This window comes from Diadema antillarum, unplaced genomic scaffold, assembly GCF_040938485.1.
Source record: "Diadema antillarum isolate AM-2024a unplaced genomic scaffold, OU_Dant_1.0 scf00000141, whole genome shotgun sequence".
NCBI lineage: Eukaryota > Metazoa > Echinodermata > Echinoidea > Diadematoida > Diadematidae > Diadema > Diadema antillarum.
This window is the reverse complement of record NW_027271030.1, coordinates 4,099,806-4,122,515: the sequence shown is the minus strand read 5'-3', so window position 1 is coordinate 4,122,515 and position 22,710 is coordinate 4,099,806. Positions and strand designations below refer to the sequence as shown.

Below are 22,710 nucleotides of genomic sequence, written 5' to 3'. Positions count from 1 at the left end.
CCATAAAGGGGCTACAGGCCAAACCAAAGAATGAGTCAAGCGATAGTTTAACAGCAGTAAGGCCGTAAGTCTCACTTTGCGATAAACTCCTCCTTCTTGCCGTAGGCGTGCACCGTGGAGAGGCTGTTCATGCTGCTGGTGACGTGGGAGAACCACGGCGAGCGCAGCGTGTTGTCTAGCATCTTGATGCCGCGCAGCCCCGGCCGGTAGAAGCGGTTGAGGAAACCGAAGACGGTGAGCATGGCCGTGATGGCGATGAGGAACCAGGGGAAGATGTAGATGATGGTGCAGATGTTGAAGAACATGAACGTGCCGTTCTGGATCAGCGACTCCATCACGAACGGGAGCCGGATGTCGGCTGGTTACAGGGGCAACAAGTTTGGAGAGAGAAGTAGGGGGCATCCAAATAAAGAGATGCAATGTTGAGATAAATGTGGCATCCTATATAAAAAGCTATTACCTTTTGTACCCTTCAGTGGAAATTTAATAAGGACTAGTTCTGAAAAATGTCTATTTGATTTTGCTGCCTTGCAAAATGTAATTCAACAATATCACAATATGGGATGCCATGTACATTTGCATCTACAATGCTCATCCAACAGTCAAACATGATAGTGCTTGAGATTACAAAGGTCTGCAAGCTCAATGTCTATGTGTTTGTACACTAAAATGAAATCTGTTTCTCCTAGAGTATAAAGTTTTGAATTACCATGACATTGCATACTAAGTGGTTATTGATCAAATCAACCAAAAATATCTACCCATACTGAATATTTGCAAAGTGAGTTAACAAATTTGGATAAATAATGAAAGACGAAGCACAAATTTATGTGCAGAGAGGAAAACAAACGCATGGAGGTAAGAAACCTATCGACCGTTCTCATATCACTTCTATGTCATCTACTGTTTATGCCATATATTTAGCAAGTCTAATTTTTGTGAATTGGGACTTAGATCCTGACAAATTTCGAGAGTGGTTAACTTTGCGATCATGGAGCATAGTAATGGATGGAGGTATGTATGCATGCATGCATGCATGTTGCATTCATGTCCGGATCAGGATCAATATTTGGAGAGTTATGAAATTCATGAATAGGACCCGACTCGTGGAATTCGCAGAAATAAATACCCTCCAAAGTACCTTTTGAATATGGTGATAACTTCTCTTACCTTCATCTAAATCTTTGGAGAATCTGTTGAGAATCTGGCCAGACGGCGTTGTGTCGAAGAATGACATTGGAGTGTGGATGACGTTGACGAAGACGCTGTTATGAATCCGGGATGCAGCCCTCAAAGTTGTCTGTAAGGCATCATATGAGATAATTGGGTGTGCAGATCACAATATGTAATGATAATGGCAGTTTACAGGGTCCCCTACCCCAAAAGCCTTCATAGACACAGATCTAGGCAGTATCAATCCTTCATTCACTATCATAAGGTGTGCTTCAGTTACAGTTTGCATTCCAAAAGTTTGTTATTCCAAAGGTTCGTTAACCCATTGAGAACGGTTTGATTTTGCTACAACACGCATTTCCCATAGACACCTGCCCGAGTATACTCGGGACTCATCCTCAACGGGTTAATTTGAAAGTTTGTTTATCCAAAAATTAGATAAGGGTCACCATTCTGAAGGTTCACTGGCCTGAAATTGAAAAAAAAGGTTTGTTGTCCCAAAAGCCTGTTAATCTGAAAATGAAATAAGGTTCGTAACTCTAAAGCTTCATTTAATAGTGCACTATTAAATGTGAAAATATTATATGACTACTTACAATTAAATTTATTGACAGAAATTTTACCTTAACATAAGAGTAGGCTCGCACCATTCCAAACAACACGCACCCCACGACAGAAGCGGCGTAAACAAGCTGGTAGAAGCGGAGATGAGGATTGTCCGATATGTTTGCAACTTCGTACTGGTCCTGTGGTGAGTCTGACTTACTCAAGTTCTGTAGCGAAAGACCAAAAGACTTCTGAACTCGATTACAAGGCCTTGAATGAGGGCTTCTCATCTCGAATGATCATTTGTGATCCGCTACAACAAAAGGATCCTAAAGTCGCCGATGGCTGAGCCGAGAAAATCGAGTTTGAAGCCACATCATCAAAATAAGTCAAAACAATTGGATTTCTGTTTTTGGCATAATTTTGTAGTCCAATATTTTGTCTATCATCTGCTGAAATTCCAAAGCTAAATGATCAAGGAACATTCAAGAAATTAGTGTCTATCTGGGCCATGATTTTCAACTTTCAACGTAACAGAAGCGTGTCCGAAGACCTGGATTTAGAGCCGCAACAAGACTATGCCCCTAGCAAAGAGAGAGTGATCTTATTGGTCAGTACGTGGCATCCTGATTACTGATTGGTCGTGCGTAGACCGCAGGCACCAAGCTTGAATGAGCATCGCGAGGTCGCTAGGAGCATACCTTCTATTGTCAAGCGGTGAAAACTGTCTCGCCTCCCCTTGATCATGTTAGCATCAGAAGGAAAACTTTCAAGGCGTTTTTCTTGAAACTCCGATTTCCTCAACCACTTGACTTGCGCTAATAAAATCATCGAAATCTCCGAAACTGAGTACTTTTATGAGTTGTGTTATATATGAAATTAAAGTAGAAGAGTAAGGGAACAATGTCATGTCATTTTCAGAAAATTGTCCTCCCCGACTTTCGGATCCTTTTGTTGTAGCGGGTCACATTTGTTCAATGATGTTTCGGCCCTGATCAAAAGCTCCATGTAAGAAAGATGATGGGCATCATGCAAACATCAGTATGAAACCCTCTTCATATCCACAAAAATTTAAAGACCCGATAGCATGAGGATACCATGGAGTGGGAAGGTTGGCCCAGCTCGGATATGTTTGAGAATCCCCGTAATAGATTGTGTACAGCTTTATCAGTGATCTCTCTGAAAGTACATTGTACACACACGGTTTACTCTTTATGTGCACATTCGCACGTCCGACTCAGTCGACGGCGTGCCAACTTTGCATATTCTGCTCAAACTCAACTACAGTAATCCGCCTAATCCGATTGATAAATCACCAAATGCCGCGGTACAATGAAAGCGTTTCTCACGCTTCCATTCCTCTCACATATAGCTTGCATTTCGTGTAGTGATTGACTATCAACAGGTGTTCTCTACTGGATTTGAGAGTAATTTCTAAGTTTCCGTCATTGCTTTGTGTACAAAAGTCATGCCTTTGCAGTAATGTAACTACTGGTCATGTTAAAGAAAAACAATCATAGATTTGTAATACAATAATACATCAATGCAAAGATTGGCATTTTCTCTACAACTTTACTCACTATTTGCACCAGCTCAACAGAAATCTTAAGAAGTTACATAGACTTGAAAAAGAGAATGTTTTCTCAAAGCATGCAACGACACCTTGCAATGTGGCACAAAGGGGGTTTCCACCATGGCACATTAAGAGTTAAAGAATATTGACTGGAATTGACTGTTACCGATGATTGTATGCTTTGATGCACATATTCACTGACCGGCACTGTGGTCTTTGAATACTATATCCCACTGGGCAGTGATTTTTCCTTCTATGAAATTTTCAGCTTCATAACTGTCTGAAGTACTGCGTGCAGAGTCAAATCACGTATCAGAACTAATTGATTATTCTATAAAAGTGGAATGGGATAATAACTATAAAAAAAAGAATAAAAAAACAGAACTTGGGATGGATTAACGTAAAGGGTACAAGAACTAATCAAGGACTCTGAAAAAAGCAGAATCGGATTTTACTCACTAAAAGAGAACACAAACAAAAAATTAGGAACTTGGGAAAGACGGAGGCGAAGGAAAGGAGAGACGGCATCCTCACCAGTGAGACTTTGGTTCCGTTGCCTTGCTCCAGCCAATGACTGAGCCAGAGATTGCTGAAGGTGGAGCAACCCTGGGAGAGGACGAAGGTCAAGATGACCAGCCCCGAGACGAGGAACCCGCCGGCCGCCCGCACGTACTCCCTGTAGGTTCGGGACGGCTTGGTCTTGGCAGTCGTCTCCTCCGCCTTGCTGAGCTTTCCTGGAGGACGGAGAACCAGTGATTCTTGATCAAGACATCGCATCTTATCTCTTTTTATCTTACTTGAATTACAAATTAATTCATATAAAAAAAGGAAAGGATGGATGCATTTCTATATGATTTGTTTTCCCACTGAAAGTCCTACGAACAACATTTACTGACACTTTTTGTTTCTGGAAATAATGAAGGCATCTGCTTTCTCTCTTGGTGAACAGAGAACATTGCATGAAGTTGCAACATGAAGTACTTCTCTTTTTATATCCATCTTACTTAAATTACAAATAGAAATATATAACAAAGTGACATCAAGATAAATGTACATCATTACTACTACAGTGCACTCTCGTTATAACAAACACAGTTTTAATGAAATTTCGGTTATAACGACGTAAAAATTCAGGTCCCAACATTATCTACTCTATGTTTTTATTATTTGTTCTGTTATAACGAAATTTCGATATAATGAAAGAAAACTGCTGGTCCCGAGGACTTCATTATAATGAGTATCCATGGTAATCACTATACAGGTTGTATCACCTGTCTTCCAGCCCATGGCCAGCACTTACAGATATGTTTTAGGGGTAACTTCAGCAAAATAGCAGAATAAAGCATCATCTTTCTCTATCTCTTCATCTCACTGACTATACCACCAGAATATAGTCACTGACGGAGAGTTATCAGTAATACATTTCCAGCAGAGAGCTAGCATATTATACTAATATGTTTCTGGGGGTTGTTTCATAAAGCTGTTCTTAAAGTTACGAACGACTTAAGAACGACTGGTGATCAGTTCTGATGTGCTATACTTATCAGAATTTCAATAATTCAGCAAAAGAACTGATCACCAGTCGTTCTTAAGTCGTTCATAACTTAAAGAACAGCTTTATGAAACACCCCCCTGGTTTGCAGAGATACTCTTCTTAACATTTATTGTACAGGGAGAATCAACAATGGAAGCATAACATTAAGAAATATCTTTAAAATCTCTTTATTTGTCACAAAAATGGAAAATATATTACAGATAAATATAATGGAGAAATACCTCCATATTGAGTCACTTGGTGGCAATACTTGTTTACACAACATTCCATAGTTTTTTAATCAAAAGTTTGTGCACAAGCAATAACTTAGTACATATTTTTCAACACGACAAAGTTGACACACGGAAAAATTCACAAATGACAATGTTAAGACACAATGATGATTATGATATAATAAAAATAAAGAATTGATTTGTGATATACATGTATTGTTGATATGTGATATCTCCAACATCTCATTCATGCAGTTGCTGAATGAATGATTTGCAACATCACTGATTTACATAAGAAAAAGGGACAAACCATACTTACCTACAGACTAGATCAACTGCATATATGCATAGCAGTTTTCATTGCATTGTGATAGGTGCATTTAGAAGTGGAAAACATCAATGCCTACACTACATATAGACATTGTTACACAAGACTTTTCCAGCAGTGCAAAAGAGTGAAGAACATAATAAAGGGAATACACACGGATAATATATGACTACATTGGATGTATACAGTTATATATGCAGTGTTGTGAATACTATTGCGAGGTGCAAATATGTGCCCACCACTGACTGCAGCTTCCACAGGGAAAAGCAGAAGTCCACATAAAAAACAACAACAGCAACAGAAAATGAAAAAGAATCCACCACCAGATAGATAGAAAGTGCATGTATACTACAACAAACACAAAAAACCAGCAACACATACACACACACACACACACACACACACAGCTAAAAGGTGCAGCAGAGAAGTGCGCAAATATTTTAGTATATACCTTCATACTATAAAGATTGTCTTAGACAGCCATAAAACTACAGCCTGAGGCTTTCTGCCCAATGCAGAAAAACAAACAAACAAATGTTCCATGCAAAAACAGGGTTTTACATGATGAAATGCACCCACCAAGAATGGGTAAATTGAAAATCTTATTACAAGGTTTATTAGAGGAAGGAGGAATAGAGTTAATTCAACTAAAGGCAGAAACACCCATGCTATTCTGTGCAGTTGTAATCTAAAACTAGAAATGTCGCTTTGGCGACTGGTATGCCTCCGCCATAATACATGATTTTCCCAATAGGTCTAGATAGTACATGTGGACAATGTGTGATTACATTTTCACAAAATTGGCAAAATATTGAAATAACAAATTTGTCACAAATGTGTTGAATGTTCACCTTCCTTGACCTAGGTTTAATTGGATGAATAGGAGAGCATGTATCTAGGGATTTAAGGACTTTAACTTGACTTTGACCCATTCATACATTTAGGCATTGAGTAATTTTCAAGGTACAGGTGTGGAAAATTGGTGTGAATTTCTGAATTGAATAGTAAATTGTTACCATTTTCATCTGGCCCTTGACCCTAAAATTCATGAGATAATCACTTTCAGATAGAACATGCATAATATGTACTAAGTTTCAAGATAACTTGAGCCACTTCCGAGATATGGAGGAAAAAGTTAGTTCAGCACTTTCACTTGATTTTTCACCTTTTGACCTTTGAGGCAAAGAAAGAAGAAAAAAAAAAACTTTCCAGAGAATTTCTATTAGGTTACACATGCATACACCAAGTGTAAAAAAAAAAATAACCCTGCTGGCATTACATAAATATGAGGGAAATAGTAAAATTTTGAAGTGTTGCACTTGACCTTTGACCCCTGACCTTTGACCCCATGAACCCTACATTCTCTAGATAATCAATTCCAGTCAGTACATGTATATACTATGTTCCATGAAGATACCTTGAACAATTTTCCAAGGTACGGAGAAAAAAAAGAAGTTTTAATATTTTTACTTGACCTTTTGACCTTTGACCTTTGACCTCATGACCCAAACTTTCACCAGAGAATTTTAATTGGGTAATACATGTATACACTAAGTTTCAAGAAAATATCTTCAGGCATTCAATAGATATGGTGGAAATAGTGAAATTTTATGTATTTGACCCTGACCTTTTGACCTTTGACCTCATGACCCAAATCTTCACCAGAGAATCTTAATTGGGTAATACATGTATACACTAAGTTTCAAGAAAATATCTTCTGGCATTCAATAGATATGGTGGAAATAGTGAAATTTTATGTATTTGACCTTGACCTTTTGACCTTTGACCTTGAGCATGTGCACCCAAAAGTTGATAGGCACAACTTCACCCCCTAATACACATACATGCCAAGTTTCATTAGGATACCTCAACAGGTTTTGATAGTTACCTTGTCCACAAAATTCATTACGGACGGACGGAAGGACGGACGGACGGACGGACAACCCGAAAACATAATGCCTCCGGCACCACTTCGTGGCGGAGGCATAAAAAAAAAGGGGAAAAAGGACCCAGAATTCAAGATGATGCTGTTGCATGGATTCAAGCTTACGCATCTGCCATGTGTCAAACGTTCGCATAAAAATGACTGGTATGGTGAGTACATATGTCAAAAAATGACAAAAAAATAATGTAAATCTCAGTTTGTTTCTTGATTCAGCCATTGTTCCTGGTTGGTTCTACCTTTCACAGACAGACCATCTAGGGACAAAGTTTGCTTTCTAGCTAACTGTGCAAACTCGCAGCTGAATACATTGTATGTCTAACAAGTGCAAGTACATGTAGGTATTCATCAATGGATTGTTGCTGTTTAAGTGTAAGACTATCACAATCTACCTAAGATCAATATGATTGGTGCAGGCGAACGCGGCCATACCATACTCATGCGAAGTACACTGTGCTTCTGCACATTGTGAATGACTATTAAACCTGTATGAAAGAAGGCACATGTAATTCACGCCCATGATCTACTTTAATTGACATTGTCAATCTTTGTAATGAAGATGACAGCAATCATCACTCCAGTGCCGTAAATAAAGAGAGTCTGGAGAACAACTAAATTGGACGCCATGTCGTTACCCAGCATATTACGTGTTAGAGGGTTAGCGTATACGCTCAGACATAACAATATGATCACTCCAATTAAGATGTAGTTAACAAAGGGCACTGCGTATGAGCACACTTTGGTAATGACATGGCTCCACAAAGATCACGGGACCAGTTGTGATCAATCACAGGCTTCAAAACTTATAAGCCAAAAACCGAGTTGGCCAAACTCTCTTCATATACGGCACTGCATCACGCCACCTAACAGCACCATCTTGGATCCTGGGTCTGTGTCCCCTTCAATACATTTATCTGTGCGGGTTCATATGATCTGTAATAGCAGGTGCACATTGATGAACTTGAAAAGTGCTTTTGAAAAAAGAAAAATGACATCACTCCTGTGTGAAACAAAAGGGTGACAGGTTTAAAGGAATTGTAATCAATGTGACAAGATGGGGAAAAAATCCTTTGATATCGATATATAAGTGCAAAATCTATTCTAGGTGCCATGCATATCAATATCCTATAGAGTGCATTACTACAACAATTTGTAACTCAAGAAAACTACACTGCCAAGACGTGAAACCAGATTTTTCAAAGACACAATGTGAACATGTGAAGGCAATACCCATTCATAACCTGTGGCAACTATAGCTGGGGTAACACTGGCACATCTTTTCGAAGTTTGACTTTCAGAATATTCTTCATGCACTTTGCTCTTCTGTTCATACTGGCAACCAAACTTTTCACACACAGTATCAGTTCTAAAAGATTGCGTCACTGGTGCACATGGGCAACATGGAAGAAAGCGTGCGCCATCTGACAGCTAATGATCGTGACATAACAATGCACACAAGTACATCCCAATCCTCCACGCTTTGGAGGCACTGCAATGGATTCGTAACATGACAAACTTCACAAGGTTTCAGTTCCTTGCATCCAGACTGCACAAACTTCGAGAAGATTTCCAGGGGTTCGGGAAATTTTCCTAGCTTTAGTGGGAAGTTTGCAGTCACACTGGCAAAACTTCGAGAACTTAAACGTAAAGTTTTGCCAGTGTGACTGCAGCTTATTTTGCACAGTGGTTCAAAGCAACAGATTAGAGAGAAAATTTGATGAAATGCCAACCCCACCCCCCCAAAAAAAATAAAATCAACTAGAGAGGGGCCGTCAAAGGCGGCAGACCCACGCCTAAGTACAAAGTCGGGGTAAACATAATGTGCATTCGGTCATCTACCAGAATTCGGCCACTTAATTGCCAGTGTGCTTTATCACCAGCCAGTGAGTTCTACCAAAGATCGTACACTGAAGTGTACGATCTTTGGTTCTACAGTCACATCACACGCAAATCACATAATTACACATACGGTATTAACACTCATTCACGTACAGGAAAGTCCTTAAGTCTCCTCCAAAAATCCATCGAAAATCCCAAATTCCACCGTCAAAAGTGCAGAATCGGAACTTTTCCAAGCGCACGCGAATTAAGTCCAGTTTTAAGAGTATTGTCTACGCGACGGGTCGCGGAAAAAGCGCTAAAAATCGAGAAATACGCCGTTTTCTTGCGGGATATTTTGATTATAGCAAGCCGAGAGTGTGATGATATCAAAGGTCGTATGAGTGTACGATCTTTGATGGTATCCACAAAAGCAAAAAAGAAAAACAAAATTTACGTACCCCCTAGGCAATTACCCCTATGATTAGTGTCTACGGGAATTATTCAATGCAAGGGTTGAATGCAAATGTCTACTGCACCAGTATTCGGCCACCAACGAGCGCCGCAACGTCCCCGGTGCAATTTTGCACCAACAGTGTAGAGCGCGATGCATTTTCAGCGGCCTTGCACACGCATTGACATTGAGCACGCATATCGTGCAGTGTGACTGCGACCGAGCAAAATGCTCCTCCAACGAAAAAAACAATCAATGTTAATTTGAAAAATCATCAAATATCAAAGGTCGTATGAGTGTACGATCTTTGATGGTATCCACAAAAGCAAAAAAGAAAAACAAAATTTACGTACCCCCTAGGCAATTACCCCTATGATTAGTGTCTACGGGAATTATTCAATGCAAGGGTTGAATGCAAATGTCTACTGCACCAGTATTCGGCCACCAACGAGCGCCGCAACGTCCCCGGTGCAATTTTGCACCAACAGTGTAGAGCGCGATGCATTTTCAGCGGCCTTGCACACGCATTGACATTGAGCGCGCATATCGTGCAGTGTGACTGCGACCGAGCAAAATGCTCCTCCAACGAAAAAAACAATCAATGTTGATTTGAAAAATCATCAAAATACGGGCCAGTTTGTGATGACGGAGAACGAACTTTCATAAATCTAGAAGGACATAGTCCCTAAAATAGGCCTAAACGTAAATTTCGGAATTCTTACGAACATTTGAGCAGCGAAGTCGGATCGTTGGGGAGTTTATGTCTTCGTATGGTAGCGGAAAATCGCAAAGTGAGAAACGGGAAATTTTCGGAATGGTCACTATACCATGGGGTCAAAACTTCAAGGTCACACAGAATTTGCAAGGGTCAACCGATTATCACCAAAATCTAATCGATTCTTTCCTGTCATTATCCAGACATTCCCTGAACATTTCGTGCAAATCCGTTTACCCGTTCTCTTGTTATCTTGTACACAAACAAACAAACAAACAAACAAACAAACAAACATACAAACAAACAAACAAACAAACAAACAAACAAACAAACAAAAAAACAAACAAACAAACAAACAAACAAACAAACAAACATACGGAACCCTTTACATAACCCCCTGCCGATTTTCATCGGCGTGGGTAATCAAAGTCTGACAGTATGTAAATTAGGAAACAAAAGTGAAATTTTCACTGAGCTAACAACACTTTAAAATGAACTGAATTTTGCTAACATTGATGACAGAGGCATTTCACATCCCTACATTCAGTTACACTTACAAAAGTTATACTTTCATTCCGCATATTCCGAAGTGGCCAAACGGAATACCACCTCATACCTCATTCAAGATACCTCAAGGAACTACTATATATTCTTGCTCTCTTTTGACTACGAAAAGTAAAAAAGGAAATGCCATCGCAGAAGTTTTCAATCAACTTTTAATTTTTACACTCACAAAGAAAAGCTGACTAAAATAAAATGGCCTCTGCCAGCATTACAAATCAGAACATGACATCTACAAAATCAAGATATTCCTTTGACATTACAATGTACAGGAGTATATTTCATGATTTACTGATATTCTGCTAGTCATGGCATTTTGGGCGTGATTACTTTGATTTGCATTGATATCACTGATCTGTAGTTTTTGATTCACTAGTAACAGCTGATACGACAGCCTTTTCCCAGGGTTATATTTTTCTGTAACGGAGAGGTTGAGGGGTGAAAGCATGCAACCGAATTACATGTGACAGGGTTAGTAAAATATTTGCAAGAGCAAAATAAATAATATAATGCAAAATAGGACAGCAAAGTGAACCGACAGTGATCCCCAGAAAAGATCGCTTACCATCGTAGTCAAACACTTCTTCTTCATCTTCATCGGCTTCCTCTTCTTCTATCTCTTCATCATCATCTTCACTGTTTGCATCATACCAAACCTCCTCCTCTTCATCTTCATCCTCCCTATAAGAATCTATGTCCTTCATTTCATCACCACTTAGGGCTGCACATAGTGCAGGCGCAGTGGAGGAGGCATGCATGGAAGAAGTGAAACTCAACTTATCAAACCAGGAGCAAAAGGATGCAAAAAATAAATGCTACAGATATTACGACCATACCTTTAAAAGAAAAATACAAACAAACAAAATAAGAGCAGATTTGGGGGTCTTTTCTGTGGAGCAGATATACAACAGGCAAACAGGAAAACAAGAAGTCACTTCCCTACTTAGGAACGAATTTTCAATTTTCATACAAGAATTTAAAACTGGTTTAAAAGAGAGATTTGTGCACATCTGCACCTCAAAAATACGGATTTGGCACCAAATATCTTCTGATGGTCAACAAGAATGGTGGATTAACTGACATGACTGTTTAAGAGCACTCTTATTGGTCGACAAATTGTAACTTTTGTCCTACAAGCATTTACTATGTGAATTCCTTATATGGTTATCAAGATACAAAAGAAAAATCTTACCTAAGGAAAAAAAAAGTCACGTACATGTATATCAGTGTTTTGAAATATCTTATGAATTGTCATCATTCTCAAGCAAAAATGCTGTCACTAAATATGGTATGTACTTAGGGCTGATACTGCACTGATGTGGCAAAAAAATATGATGTGATATGTTTTTTTTTTTTTTTTTTTTTTTAAATAGAATGCTGATAACTATAGGGCAAACTATCATTTTTAGGAGCATTTATGTATGTAAAGATGAATGCAGTGATATGTTTGATTGGTGGGCAAAAGAGGTAATGAGCTGATGAGAAATACAGCAATGGTGTTTGATGTCTGACATTTGTAGCTAATGGTATGATGGGCTGAATCACAGAGAACTGAAACTCCTTTGAAGCAAATAATCAATTTCCGCTTTTAAGATAATTGACAAAATCAAGGGCAGAATCAAAATGATTAAACATGATAAATAGTAAAGGGACCAACACACTGTAAAGCTTGACAATAATGATCATTATATATTACATGTTTGCAAATGACATGTATTTACAGTCTGTATTATCAATATATTGGAACAAATTTGGTGATATTGATAGGCAATTAGCTAGTTAGACAGATTTAGAGAGAAAAAGAGAAAGAGAGAGGGTTAGATGGAAAGATAGAGAGACATAAGGTTAGAGAGATAGATATATATAGAGAGAGAAAGAGAGGGATAGACAAGTAGAAAGAGCGGTTACCGTACAACAGACATAGAGAGATGTAGGGTCAAATAGCGAGATAGAAAGAGAGAGGGAGATTGATGAATAGATAAACATATGGATAGAGAGATATAGATGAATAGATCTAGATAGGCAATTAGATAGATAGATAGATGGATAGAATAGATTGAGATGAAGATAGATCTAGACAGACAAATAGGGAGATAAATAGATAGATGGATAGACAGATATAGATAGATAGATAGATAGATAGATAGATAGATAGATAGATAGATAGATAGATAGATAGATAGATATATGGATAGATAGACAGAAAGATAGATAGACAGAAAGATAGATAGACAAATATAGATAGATAGATAGATAGATAGATAGATAGATAGATAGATAGATAGATAGATAGAGAGATAAATAGATAGATCGATAGACAGATAGATAGACAGATATTAAATAGAAAGATAGGTAGACAGATAGATAGATAGACAGATACATAAAAAGTGAGGGAGAGATTGACAGGCTTTGAGGAAATTGTGGAGTTGAGTAAAGACTCACATGCAAACACATCAAGAAAATCCTCGTCATCGGTCGAGCCATCTGGGTGTGGCAAAAAGGAGTCAGAGAGAGACATGTGAACCATGACTGCAGGTTGTCCGCAAAAGAATTTGGTTTTATAAACAGTATCTCTGTGTTAAAGGAAGAAAGCCCCACTTTGCCACTCTCTAGGATAAACACATCTCAAACAAGCTTGACTCCATATCGCTGCACCAGACAGTATGTGCTTGACGTGGTATCAATTTTCATCTACTTAAGGCTTAGATGGAGTAACTGTCCAAGCAACCTTAAACAGATGGATTTGAAAAAAGTGAACACATTATTGAGCCTAATGAATGTACACAACATGGCAAAAATATCATTTTGTACTACATGTCAACATCCTAATCTTACAATAACAAAACAGCCAAATAATATTTAAGCAAGGGCAACATAACAGGGTAAGAGTTAGTTTTAGGCACATGGAAATAAAAGAAGTACAGGGGAAAAGGAGAGGGAATGGAATTTATCATACCAATAGAACAGACACATTTTACATGTCCAGAGTCAGTCTAAAATGAGAGATTTATCCCAAACTATATCTAAGATGTGTGAGTAAAATGATTGTGGACATTTGCAAATTGCAAGATTCTTCCAAAGTCATTTACTTAGGAACACTTGTCACTCTTTTATTTTATATTTCATTTGCGATATCACTCAAAACTTCTGCATCATTTCATAAACAGTGTACTGATCACGCATATATCAAAAACAACTTCATCCCATGTGTGGAGATTACTGTAATTCATGTTTCCTCCGATGTACCAGCTGAAAAACCACTTAAAGTGGATAACATGCATATTGAACTCTGAACAGACACAAGTGTTAAGAAGACTTAACTCTGTTACTCCAGCTGTTAGACTACTAGATGATGTCACTACCATGGACATAGGTTTCACTATCCACTCGCTGTTGGATAGTTGCACCAAAAGCCTATCGCGATGAGTGGGGTTTTAGAAGTAAGAGAAACACAATTTTTTGTGACATACCAGTGTGCTTCTTGGGCATGTTGTTCTTGGCGTCGCGCACCGGCAGCGGGGTCTGCTCCGGGATAGATTGCACCGACTGGTCCCGCAGCAGCTGGTTGGACCGCGCCCGGAAGCTCTTGGTGATGGAACGGAAGCTCTCCGTGCGGCTGATGAAGTCCAGCGAGCGCAGCGACATGGAGGAGAGGGCGCGGCTGCGGGACTTGAGGTCCCGCTCGTCGGTCTCCACCTCCATCTCGTGCTCCTTGAGGAAGTTCTGGATGAGGCCGTTGTACTCGGGGCTGCTCTGCATCAGCTCGCTGTGGGGTCCGTCGCCGAAGATGCGGCCGCCCTTCATGAAGAGCACCCGGTCGCACTGGTTCAGATACTGAAAGAGATAAATTGTTGCCATACTCCTGTAAACAGTGAAGATTCTATGGTGGAAAATTTTTGGCCAATGTCTTCAATGCTCCTTCAATCATGAAAATAACTGAATTATTTTTCTTTTTTGTTTTCACAAGCCTCTTGGTTAATCTGTGATCGTTCTATATCATGATGATACTTGTGTTATTTATAAATATTTTTAAGAACATATGTGTAAGATATTCAGAAAATATAAAGAGAATTCCACAAAATTTCTTATTTGAAATGAAAAGTACACATTCCCTCCACTTGTTACTGACAGTAACAAGTTGAGGGTAATATCATTTCTCCAGCTTTGTGAGAGAGGACAGTCATTAAGTTCTCTTCTATTATGCTGGAAAAGTGGAAAATGCTGCATTTTCTTTATCTTTTCTTTAGATCATTGTTTGTACATTGTACATGACATCACAAATTGCAGTAGCCTTCTCATCCAGTGATGACTGCACAAAACTTTAAAAATTCATAATTTTTTTAACGGATTTTATTTCCTCAAGCACCAATGTGCTCTACTAATATTGCTGCATTCACTCAATCCACACATATACTTGGGTGAACTTGTCCTTTAACTCAATGAGGACAGGCTGATTTTGCTATTACACGCATTTCCCACAGACACCTGCCTGAGTATATTCAGGACTACTGTAAAACACAATATTTTCGCGGCATGAAATTTTCGCGAATTGGAGCCGACGGCATTTTTTGCGGCATGAAATTTTCGCAAGTTGCCTCTAACATTCAATGCATATAATGTAGACAAGAACTTTCGTGTGCATTTTAATTTTGTGAATCTTGGCTCTCGCGAAATTCGAGAAATTAAAATGCACGCGAACATTCCTCATTCTACAGTAGTCTTCAATGGGTTAAGCACCCTCCCTTGTCCTCACCTGTAGCTGGTGGGTGACAAAGAGGACGGTTCGTCCAACCAGCAGCTTCTTGATCACGTTCTCAAAGATGTGCTGGCCAACGTGAGCGTCCACTGCGCTCAGCGGGTCGTCCAGGAGGTAAATATCCCGCTGGGAGTACACCGCCCTCGCGATACTGATTCGCTGCTTCTGGCCCCCACTCAGGTTGATGCCGCGCTCCCCAATCTGCAGGCCGAAGGAGCGCCAGACGATAAAGACAGGCAAAATTAAACATTAGGCAAAACAATTAATAACTTATTTCTGAACTGTAGAAAAATCAATACAAACTTTGAAGTTTTGAAATGGCACATGCAATTTAAACATACATATCAACCTAAGCTAATTGCTTCTTAGGAGTTCTGACATTTATTTGTTTTTTTGTTTTTATGTAATGACCTGTAAATTGTATATTGTTTTCTACTTTGCCAAAATAAATGAATGAATGAATGAATGAACCTAAACATAAGCATGAGCGAATATTCTCTTTTCATTCACTATTGATATAACTATACCTCAAGAAAATTTTCTCACAGCACGTTTAAGTCATTCCAATGACATAGACTGTCCAGGGTAGGTTTTCCTTGATCCCCCATATCGTATCTGGACAATTACCCTCCATGGACAATTCCTTCCTTCAGCTAAATACTGGTTAGTAATAGGGTTAGAGTAAAGATTAGTGTTAGGGTCAGATTTAGGGTTAGCATTTGGGTTAGGGTTAGGATTAAGTTCAGAATTAGGAGAAGGGTTAGGGTCAGGGGAAAGGTCTGCGGTAATTGTCCATGGGGTAATTGTCCTAGAACCCCACATATACAAATCTTTTGTCACATTAAAACAGAAAAGCATTAAAATTAGAGAAGCCTTCCAGCATCGAATGCATACAAATCGTGCCACAAAAGGGCACCAGTGGTCCTGCACTAAACAATGGCATGTAACTGAAGACTGAAAACAGAACTCTGTTCCTTTGACTGGCCACATCCTGCAGTGAAGAACGTCTTCTCACCTCCGTCAGGTCTCCGTTGGCCAAGATCTCCAGGTCGGGCGCCAGTCCGCAGGCCTCGATGACCTCCACGTAGCGGTCATTGTCGAAGTCCAGCCCAAAGAGGATGTTCTCCCGCAGCGTGGTGTTGAAGATGCATGCCTGCTGGGGCACGTAGGCAAACTTGCCGTCCACGGCCACGGACCCGTCCGTCTTGATCATGTGACTGAGGACGGCGTTGATCAGCGACGATTTGCCACTGCCGACACCGCCACAGACACCCAGGAGAGAACCCTGAAAGTGTGCAGAGAGAAGAATTCAACAAACCTCAGAGACAAGGACAAACAAAGACTGTAAGAGCTGTAATTTTTTTTGCGCATTTTTGCATATCTCCATGAAAAGAAGGCAGAGTGAATGTCGGCGTCAGTGTCAAATCACAAAATCAACAAGATCGAGGTAATGAGATGGAAGTTCCAGTTATTGCTCAAATTGGGCAGAAGGATTCAGGATGGATTAAAGAAATTTTAAAAGATGAACAAAATACACCCTAGTGAGATAAATGAACACTTAAATAAATGAATAAATACTTTAAAAAGTAACTAAATAAACAAACAAATAAATGAATACATAAATAAATAAATAAAAAAGAAAGATGAATAAATAGATAAATAAATAAAAAAGAAAGATGAATAAATAAATAAATAAAAAAGAAAGATGAATAGATAAATAAATAAACGAACAAATAAATAAATAAACAGATGAATAGATAAATAAATAAACGAACAAATAAATAAATAAACAAATAAATAAATAACTAAATAAAAAAATCCACACACATTCTCAATGCTAGGTTGTCAGCCATGGAAAGGAGAGTGAGAGAAGATGCAGTGTGAAAAACAAATAAAATTAAATATCTTCATCTTGTTTTCAAGGACAGTTTTCCAAAAAATGCACACCACACAATATCAGAAAAGACTTGTAGGTAAATAGAGAGCTGTCAAGATAGATTATGCCATATGCTCCATCGATACACATGCTGTGAAAAAAAAAAATCATGACTCCTCTTGAAATGTTGCTGGTATATCAGCTTTCATAATAACGGAACAAATGTATACCAGCAAAACTTGGTGTTGCACAATCATATTTTCTACTTTATTTCAAGATGCTGGACAAATAAAATAAACAGTAAATGGTATTCTTGAAATAAGCTAGTCACTAGAATCATTTCATCCTTAGTATAGATTTTTTAATGGCAGAGTTATGGCAGACAGAGTGAGTGAAAATCTCGCAAATCTCACGGGAACCTAGCAAATCTATTCCATCTGTCACCAAAGTTTGTCCAAAGATGTCAGGTGACAAAATAATAACATGTGCAGGATTTCAAGTCATGCTTGAGTCTGTATGAAGCGACTATCCTGAAAATTTCTCTTCACTTTCTTCGAATGAATGATACCTTCTAGCTGCCTTTGAATGCAAGTCTACATCGTCGTGTAAATGGCACATTTGCGAGCATTTGATTCGCACAACCCACGTGATCCACAAAAAGAAACGGGCGCAGATCGAGAGGCCTTAAATTAAACTTAAAAGTGCAATAGCTAGGCCTGAATTTGTAGCAAATCCAAGGAAAAAACTGTAAACAGTAGGATGGAAGGAAATATAGCCTTTATTTCTCATGTTTACGGTAAATGGATGGTGATACCCACTCCTCTTCGAAACAACCACATCGGAAGTCGACTACCAAGAAAAAAGCCTCCACAAGTCCCTATGATGTCATAAGGGTGCTTGTAGAGAATTGTAAGTTCTGTCCCACTGGTTAACCTGTTCCTTCCGCAATTCTCTGAGTGCCTTTATTGCCCCTAAACAAGATTCTTTTTGCCCGTCAACAAAGAGGCAGACAGGTTGGTAATCCAGCTGTGTGAAGGCAGTCAAGCGGTACATTGTATCCCCCTTTCCAAGGTCAACTACATGTGCCAGTGAACAATGGAAATATCGATCGGGTGCGAGGTATGAATAGAGCGTGCGCTGATGAGCTCGCAGAATCTTTTGTTCTACACAAAATCAGGTACCTGAATGAGGTGACTGGGGTCAGCGAACCCACATATCTAACTGATTTCAGCCTGATCGCTATGTACATGTTCCTACGAGTTTACAACAGAACAAGCACAAAACTCAGGAAAAGGTACATAATACTGTGAAACACGCAATTTTCAAACAGAAAGATAACAAATGCTGATAGAATAAACTCTGATCTTTTTTCAAACCCACTTTTCTGAGCATTAAAACGCAAAGAAACATGAATTTAGGTCACTAAAGCAGGCACTCTTGTCTTCATTTTGGGAACCTGGTAAACCAGGTTTCTGTATATCAGTTGCTCCCACGGGAACCTGGTTTACCAGGTTCCCGAAGGAACGGGTTAATTTTCACCATTAGATGACAGCAAACATAGTCAGAATCTCTGTCATAAAGACATACTATTTGGGGTAAGATTGACTGCCCAGGAGTCCCAAGTTAACCTGTTGAAGACCCCATGAAGGCGAGCATACTCAGACAGGCATCTATTATTGTAGCAAAATCAGTGCATTCTCAATGGGTTTAGAAAAGATTAAACTTGTACATGCACAAGCAGAAAAAAAATGTGCACAGTTTGCGACAGTAAGTACCTTTTTCATGGAGAGGTTAATATCAAACAGTGTCCTCACAATCTCCTCTTCTCCTTTCCCATCCTCCCCCTCCTCAAAGACGACCCCTTCCCCTCCATTCTTCACCAGTGGTATCCCCGACTCCACCCCATTGGGTGTGGCTCCTGCGCTCCCCTTTCGGCTGGTTCCTGCCCCCTTGCTGCCAGAGGGGCCCGGGGCTCCCGCATCCTTGGAGGCACTCCTCCCACCTTTCTTGCCTCCTCCAGAGTCCACGGTCTGCTCTTTGTCCCAGGCGAAGGTGGCCGCCTTGATCTCCACAGCTAGGCTGGGATCCTGCGGCTTGTCCGTGTACGGCTTTATGTCCTCCATTAGAAGCAATTCCTGGATGTATTGAAAGAGAGAGGGTTTAATCCTAAGCTCACAGTAATCTGCTTGCGAACTGGCACAGATGATGATGATTATTATGAAGTTTTTTATCATCACCATCATCATCATCATTATCATAACAGTCATTATGATGATGATTGCTATCATCATGAGTACTACAATGTATTATAATTAATACCATTGTCAAAATTATTATATAATCATTATTGTCATTATCATCATCATTATAATTATTGCTTACATTAATGCCATGATCATCATCGCCATCATGATCCCTATCTACATCGTCATCGTCAAATTTGGCAGTCTTAAAATGATACACTGCTTGATATTTGTATACATTGCACTGTAGGCATTGTACACGCTTTGTGCAGCATAATGTCGGAATGAGGTTTGGAGAAAACCCTTTGTTGCAATATGTCTTAGTAACAAGTCAAGGGAATTAGTGCCTTTCAAAGAAAATGAAGGATTGCAAAATTTCTTCTTTTTTTTAATTGCTCTACTAATTAAGCATCATATATTCAATTGCTACAGAGTTTCCATCTTGAGGGTGCAGCATTAGAACTTAACCAAACCTGTCAAATTTCATCAGGTTTGAATAGTCTTATTTTTCCTACAACTTTCACCAAGTGTTTTTCACTCAGAACATGTTCTCAATTACCCTCTATACTCCACATCCACTTTAAATCACGAGTGGTAAAAGATGTGGATCTATGTTTACATTTACTGCACAATCAGACATACACGATACTTCTCAGGCAGTTTTGACTTCGGATAAACCTGTGGACCAAAACTTCCCTGGTGCCGTCTGATTAGATGTGTGGTCTGTTTAATTCACTGATCAGAGAACTAGCAATTCCTGACTAATAATACACTCAATTTATGCAATCTGGGTACAAGCACAATTTCTTGTCAAACTTGGTGACCGACGAAATAATCTTTTGAACACGTTCATGTACACAATGAGACTTGTAAACCTCTCAGATTGTAAATATTTGTGAGTCACCAGTCTATGCTGCGCATCACTGAAAGTTTTTGATGCACTTTCTGTTTCATTTTGGTCTAAGGTTACCTGATGATTTCTAGACACATAAAAGTGATCTCCAACATATTTTTGGACAAGGACAGATCACACTAGAGCACCTGATTTGAAAAGGAAAAACTGCCAACAAGTTTGGATTATATTTTGAATGGAAAAACAAAAATCCATCCGCTGCATTGCTCTTTCCCAATCTCACCTTGATACGAGGAAAAGCCACCATGGATTCCGACACGGCCTTGATTCCCAACGGGGACATGACGAGGATTATCCGCAGGGCAGTCAGGCAGGCCATGTAAGAAAAGGCCTGTCAGAAGGTTGCAGTGTTAAAACAAGCAATTATATGACACACAAAGCTAACAAAGAATATGCTCTATGAAAGTTCCTTACAAATACTTTTTTTCATCCGACATTTCTTTGTGACTCTGCACAAGAGGCATCAGTGAATTTTAACGGGTATGAAACATAGTTAATCCTGTGTACAAATCAAAACAAGAAACAAATGATGACTTTAAAAAATGAATCAATTAATTAATTATAAGAGAATTCCATCCCATCATGTTCCTTGTATGAAAACAGGAAAATAACAATAGTCAGTTAGTGAAAATGTTGGGGAAAAAAATTAGACACACAAAAAAATTAATGAACTGTTAATGTTTAAGAGAGCAAGACAAATTGGCAACTGTGTGACGTAGATGTTGAGTAGCTCTCCATTCCATTTGTACACAAAAAGGATTAAATTTTCATTTTTCTCACAAGAAAATTTTTCTTCGGATCTGTTCTCGGTACATAACAAATGTAGTACATTTTCACATGTCCTCTTTAGTGAATAAATTCTGTCTGTGAAAAAAATATTTGAGAAAACTGAAAATTAGTGAAATTTTGTGAACAAAACAAAACAAATGGGGAGCTGCTCGGCAACTACATCACACAGAGTTGCCAATTTGTCTAACTCTCTAAACTTTATCATTTCACAATTTCACTATTTTTGTAGGGCTGATTTTTTCCAAGATTTTCACTGAGCTACTGTACTTCCCTGATTTTCTGTTTTCATATAACGCAATATCAGGAGGAACTTTCCCTTTAATATGACAATGGAAGGATGAATGAAGGAAATGAAGAAAACACATCAGAGTGACATCAGACTTGCGAGATTGTGCTGCTGTTATTCTGATCATCATCTTTGAATTTGAATACTGACAATTTAATCTTTGAAAGAAAGAGATTTAAAGCAGAGGGGTGAAGATGTGCTATGGTTATTTTTCTCTACTTAATTGTCACCCTCTCAGTCTGTACAAATTCATTTGTAAGATCCAAACACTGCTGATCTACATTTTAACAAATAATGGTGGAAAAGGGAACCAGTAGGATTTGAACCTCTCATCTAGTTTGATAATTTCCTAACATATGAACACTCACTACTGCTGTTTGCTTTGCTCCGATTATCAATTCACTACAAATTGTTCTCGTATGAAACTTTCTGTTAAAGGAAGATGCTTTTGTCACATGATATGTGTAAAGGATTATCAAACTGACAAAAGTTCACTGAGAGTGAAAGTAAAAACTCAAGTGGTAGACAGACAGAAAATATTCCCGGTACTTTTGAATTCATAATTAGGAAATAGAATACATCCAGAAGATGTGCCTTTATGATAATGTGACACAGAAACTATAAAGGGACTACATTCATTCTTTCTCGCAAGCAATAATGTTTCCATGTTTAATGCCCTTTTGTGATATGCTTGTGTAATATAGCCTCGTTGTTTTCTTCAGCACAGATTCTTTCTATTCTTTCTCTCACATGCATATGCTTGTACGCACCAACACACACGGGCACATAATTCCTTGTGGTAAACTCACATGCCTCGGAGTTCTATATCCTCTCACATTGCTCCCACATTTCTTTATTCTATGTTTTCCTATTACAAACCTCTCTCTCTCTGTCATGTTATTTCTATCTTTGTCTCTCTACATTTGCTTATCTGTCTATCTCTTGCTCAACTTATCTATCTACACATTTA

The 22,710-nt window shown here is 38.8% G+C and overlaps 1 protein-coding gene across 1 annotated transcript in view; it reads right to left on the bottom strand.

The window, feature by feature from the left end:
- LOC139721300 (ATP-binding cassette sub-family C member 5-like) overlaps positions 1-22,710 on the bottom strand; it is a 60,545-nt gene that overhangs the window by 17,645 nt on the left and 20,190 nt on the right. The window contains exons 9-19 of the mRNA XM_071632621.1: positions 20,889-20,996; positions 19,285-19,644; positions 16,649-16,918; positions 15,631-15,834; positions 14,348-14,711; positions 13,320-13,361; positions 11,443-11,598; positions 3,827-4,026; positions 1,797-1,946; positions 1,171-1,300; positions 76-358 (exon numbers count right to left, since the gene is read on the bottom strand). Of these exons, the coding sequence (XP_071488722.1) occupies positions 76-358; positions 1,171-1,300; positions 1,797-1,946; positions 3,827-4,026; positions 11,443-11,598; positions 13,320-13,361; positions 14,348-14,711; positions 15,631-15,834; positions 16,649-16,918; positions 19,285-19,644; positions 20,889-20,996 (2,267 nt within the window). The remainder of the gene's footprint in view (positions 1-75; positions 359-1,170; positions 1,301-1,796; positions 1,947-3,826; positions 4,027-11,442; positions 11,599-13,319; positions 13,362-14,347; positions 14,712-15,630; positions 15,835-16,648; positions 16,919-19,284; positions 19,645-20,888; positions 20,997-22,710) is intronic.